The sequence below is a fragment of the Hipposideros armiger genome, unplaced genomic scaffold, assembly GCF_001890085.2.
Source record: "Hipposideros armiger isolate ML-2016 unplaced genomic scaffold, ASM189008v1 scaffold_18, whole genome shotgun sequence".
In the NCBI taxonomy this organism is placed as follows: domain Eukaryota; kingdom Metazoa; phylum Chordata; class Mammalia; order Chiroptera; family Hipposideridae; genus Hipposideros; species Hipposideros armiger.
The window spans coordinates 3045589-3050200 of record NW_017731368.1 but is presented as its reverse complement, the minus strand read 5'-3'; the positions used below and the strand labels follow the sequence as shown (position 1 = coordinate 3050200).

General features: G+C 49.2%; 1 protein-coding gene across 3 annotated transcripts in view; it reads right to left on the bottom strand.

Moving 5' to 3' along the window:
* The window catches only part of SETD2 (SET domain containing 2, histone lysine methyltransferase), a 119048-nt gene extending 114699 nt beyond the window's left edge, over nt 1–4349 (bottom strand). For 2 of the 3 annotated variants that reach the window (XM_019632685.1, XM_019632704.1), the window contains exon 1: nt 4149–4349. In XM_019632685.1, coding sequence (XP_019488230.1) covers nt 4149–4219 — 71 coding nt within the window. In that variant the 5' untranslated portion in view covers nt 4220–4349. Of the gene's footprint in view, nt 1–2061; nt 2082–4148 lie in introns of those variants that run through there. The other variant, XM_019632696.1, reaches the window with a different exon arrangement.
* Between the last annotated feature and the right edge of the window lie 263 nt (nt 4350–4612).

The window sequence follows — 4612 nt, the reverse complement described above, 5'->3', positions numbered from 1 at the left end:
TGCCAACTTGGGCCAGTGAAGCAACGTCCTCCACAACTAGACTGAAGCACAAAAGGACAGCAACTTGTCTGTTCCCCTTCCCCCAATTCCCCAGCGCTGTTCCCATCCCCCCAATTCCCCAATAAAAATCTTAAAAAAAAATAAAACAAAAAACTATGATTTTACCAGTAGTAAAAACATAGGTAATGTTAATATGTAGTTCACTGTTTACATTAATAATAAAAAGAAATGCTAACTTCTAGTTAGAGGTTAGTGAAGAGATAATTTTCCCCGTTGTTTATGGATGTCTTCCATGTTAACACCCTTACACTTCACACTATTAACAATCCTCTTAACACTGCAGTTTAAAAGGACTCATCCTGGGTCCTTCTCTCTTTCTACACTGGATCCCTTGGCGATCTCATCCAGTCTAGTGGCTTTGAATACTACCTAAGTTGATGACTACAAAATTTATCTCTAATCCAGACCTTTCCTCTGAACTTCAGACTTGGATATCAATTCCACCTGAATGTCTAACAGGCATCTCAAACTTTCATGTCTAAAACTGAACTCCTAATCTATTCCCCAAACTTGCTCTTCTCCCAGTCATCCCTATCTTAGTTGATAGCAACTCCATCTTTCTAACCGCTCAGTCCAAAAGCCTTGCCATTGTCCTTGGCTCCTCTCTCACATGTCACATCTGATCTATCAACAAGACATATTGGTTTGATTTTCAAAATACATCCAGAATTCAACCATTTCTCACCATCTCCTGTTACCACCTTGGTACAAAGCACCAGCATTTCTCTCCTAGATTACTAGCTTCTTTACAAATAAATCTCCCTGCTTCTACTTATTGTTTCCCCCTGCAAACTGAGTAGATCCTTCTGAAGCTGAAAGCAAACTATGTCATTCCTCTGTTGAAAGCTTCAGGGAAAGTCCTTAGGATAGCTCTACAAAGACCTGTGAAATGTGCACCCCACCCCAATCTACTATTACTCTTTTTTTTTTCATTCCACCTAGCCATACTGGGCAGAGCTCTCTAGGCCTGCCTCGGTGCCTTGGAACTAGCTATTTCCTCTCCTTGGAATATTTTCCCACCAGATACTAACAGGCCTAACTCCTTCCTCTTTCAGTCTTGGCCTATATATCTCTCAAGAAGGCTCACCCAGTCCACCTCATTTTAAATTGCAACATCTTCCCCAGAAATTCTGGATCCCCCTTGCCCTGCTCCATTTTTCAAAGCACCTACCTTTCAACATTCTATATTATTGTTCACCACCCCTGACTAGCAGGTGCCCACAAGGCACTCCATAGTGTGCCTGTTTGGGACAAGATAGACACCCATATGTTCAAAGAACAGCACTTCTACAACCGTCAAGTACTTGCCTGTCTCTAGAAGAGTTCATTGAAAACTGACTGGCTCTAATTTACAGCGTCCTCAACACCTGACCCTGGGCTTGCCTGGCAGCAGACACCTAATGCACAGATACTCAGGTGATTACAGCCATTTTCACCTGAAACACAACCCTATATACCACAGGAAAAAAAGCCAAGTCTTACAGCTGTGCCTGATTAAACAGGGAGTACAAGATAAATAGAGTCATCAGGTTCCAACTGTTACTTCAATCAAACTGAAATTATGTTTCATGCTTCAATTTCTTCATGTATCTAACTAAGAACCATTTCAAACTAAAGACTAAAAAGGGCACTTGGTCATTCCTTCCCCTAGGCATGTCACCCCCTCACAAGCCCACCTAATCTTTTCATGTTTTACTTAAAATCCTAACTCTTTAAGTTTTCCCTGATGACCCCAGCTAGAAGCACTTACACATGCCACACTCTGTGTCAAGTGCTTTTCATGCATAATTCTCTTTCAATCCTCCCAAAAGTCCTATATAAGGTTGCTCCCATTATGACACCTAGTTCAAAGATAAGAAAACCCAAGCTTAGAGACACGAAGTCACTTGTCTGAGGTTTAACTAGTGTTCAAACCCAGGTTTCTGCAATCCAATTTCTTTAACCCTACACCATACTGCTTCCCTCTCTCCAGTGGTATAAATACTATCTTATACATACTACCTCATAGGGTTTGCTGTCACTTCAGTTCTCTAGGCTTCAGGTTCTGCATCTGCAAAACAGGTGATATTGTTCAGGATACCTATCAAGCTCCCTTCCAGTTCTTATAGTATTACAGCAGAAAAGGTTTTATAATTCTTGATACAGTCCAGGCAGGTCAGTATACACACACACATATACATATTTTGGAACTTACTTAGTCACTGTTAGAAATCTGAAGCAGTGGCGACAGAAAAACAGTGAAAAAAACTCCAAGACCTTGTGTAAAACATTCTTGATTCCTCCCCACTCATGTCTATCAAGTTGCACTTCTGAGTCCATTTTCCCACATAGTAAGAAAAATTACATTTTCCCCTAAGAAGTGTAAGGATGTGATCCTTAAAGCTTCTAGACTACACCAAATCTGGAAAGGAACTGAAAGCAGGCACTTAGCCCATTCAGGGGCTACCATGTTATTTTGTACAGGACAAGGGCTCAACCATGACACAGAACTTTTCTTTTAAGGTTTTCCAAGTGCCAAACCAAAAGCAGATAACATGAGCTTTGGAATTCGACTGATGGTTGTGTGCAGTAAATCAAAACAGTCTAATTAAGGTACTGTTAACCTAGAAGCAAAACCCCATGAAAGGAGAAAGCCACGTTGAGAAAACTTACTACTGCAACTAAGAGTTGGGTTTTGTTTCTGAAAGGCAAAATAATTATTTCTCTTTTTGTGCAGAGAGAACCATCAACACCCCCCAACAGAATCCTTCTATGTTGCCATCCAACCTAAGAACTATCAAGGAAGAGCCAGACATTTCTGGACCAAGATAAAAAGATCTGGCAAAAGATTTAAAAAAAAAAAAAAAAAAAAAAAGCGCTCCAGCAGGACTAAGGTAAAATGTGTCCAAAGAAGAAACCTATCGGTGTCCTTCTAGTCATAAAAGTGACCGTTTCAGTTCGAAATCCCTACCAACGTTAGGTTTGAAATGAGTCCTATGGTAGGTAGGTCTAGACTTCAAACAACAGCAGCAAATGGAGTTTAAGAATAGCTTTGTAAAACAATAGTCTTGTGAGGGCGTAGGGAAAGACGTGAATCCAGGCTCTGGGGAGCAAGCTCTTTGAGGTATCAGATACAGTAGCAGACACAGCCCTTAACCAAAAAAAAGTGTTAAAATAGCCTAGGCTGAAAAAAAAAACTATTGGGCAAAACTCTATTTCGGTTTTCCAGAATACTGTCTCTTTAGGGAATTCTCCCACGACTCCTGGTTGTTAAGTCTTCACAGGGGGTAGAAAGTCATCCAGTTAGGGGGAGAGGTTTCCGTTGTCAAAGAAGCAGTGTCCTCTCGAAAGCTTGCAGATCCCTTAATCTGGACGAGAATGTATGTCCCTCCGAAGGCTTTCACTTTCGGGAGGAAAAACAACGCCGGTGTCATCTCAATATCGGGCCACACAAACCTCGCCACCATTACAAAACCGAAGTGCCAAAGGTGCAGAATCTGAAGCCGGAAGCATTATGAGGCCAGGATCGAGTTCCAGCAGAAAAGAATCTAACCCAAGAGTGCAGCGCGGGTCCCACCGCGGCCCCGAGCCCAGCGACGCGCGCTAGGCCCTTCCGGTCCAAGCCGCCGTCGCCGGGAGGCTGAGAGACGGGTCGGGATTCCACCCGAGCCCGGGGATTCGCGGCCTACTATCGCCGGTGTCCTCTCGCCCAGTCCGGCACCGGCAGCTCCTCCGGCTCGCCGCCTTCGCCTGCAGAGCGGCCTGAGCGGGCTGCAGGGAGCAGGAGGAGACCGCCGAGCCTCGGGCCGGCCGGGTCGGTGCGGACGCGGCGGCGGCAGCAGCGGAGGCCGTGGCCGCCCCTCCCCCCACCGACCCGGCCCAACCGCCGCTGCAACGCGAGTAGCGGCGCCAACACCGGGCCCAACGGCCGACCCGCGGCGGCTCGGGCGAGACGGCGGCGCGGGCCTGCTCTTCACGCCGCCCGCGCCAGTCCACCGCGGGCCCGTTACTCCTCGCGCTGGCCCGCGCCGCCGCCCGTCAGGACGCGCCGCCCTCGGCTCGGGCTGAGGAGGCCGACGGCAGCGGGAGGCCGTGGAGCTGATACTTACTCAGGGGTCGGGTGCTCGGGGTCGTAGAAATCTCCCATCTTCGGAGGCGGCTGCGGCGGCAGCTGCTTCATCTGGAGCGACTGGAGGCGGCGACGCGAGCCCCCTCCCCGCGGCAGGGCGACGCAAGGGAGGGGAGGGGAGGAGGCCGCTGGTCCGACCGCGGCGGCGGCGGCGGCGGCTGGGGCGGCCCGCGTCGCTAGCTCGCTCCCTCCCTCCCTCCCTCCGGCGCCCGCCCGCCCGCCGCTCTCTCCCCCACACTCTCACTCCGGGGAGCGACGCGCACCCCGCCCGCCCTTCAGCCGCAACAGGCCCGGCCCCTTAAAGAGACACGCACGGTACGCTCGTCAGCCGCCGCCACTCGGCGCGCCCACAGCTGCTGGCCGACCCCGGGCAGGCACGGGATGGGATGGGCGCCGCCGGCCGGCCGGCCGGACCCTGCGTGCGGCTCCCCGGAACAATAAGCC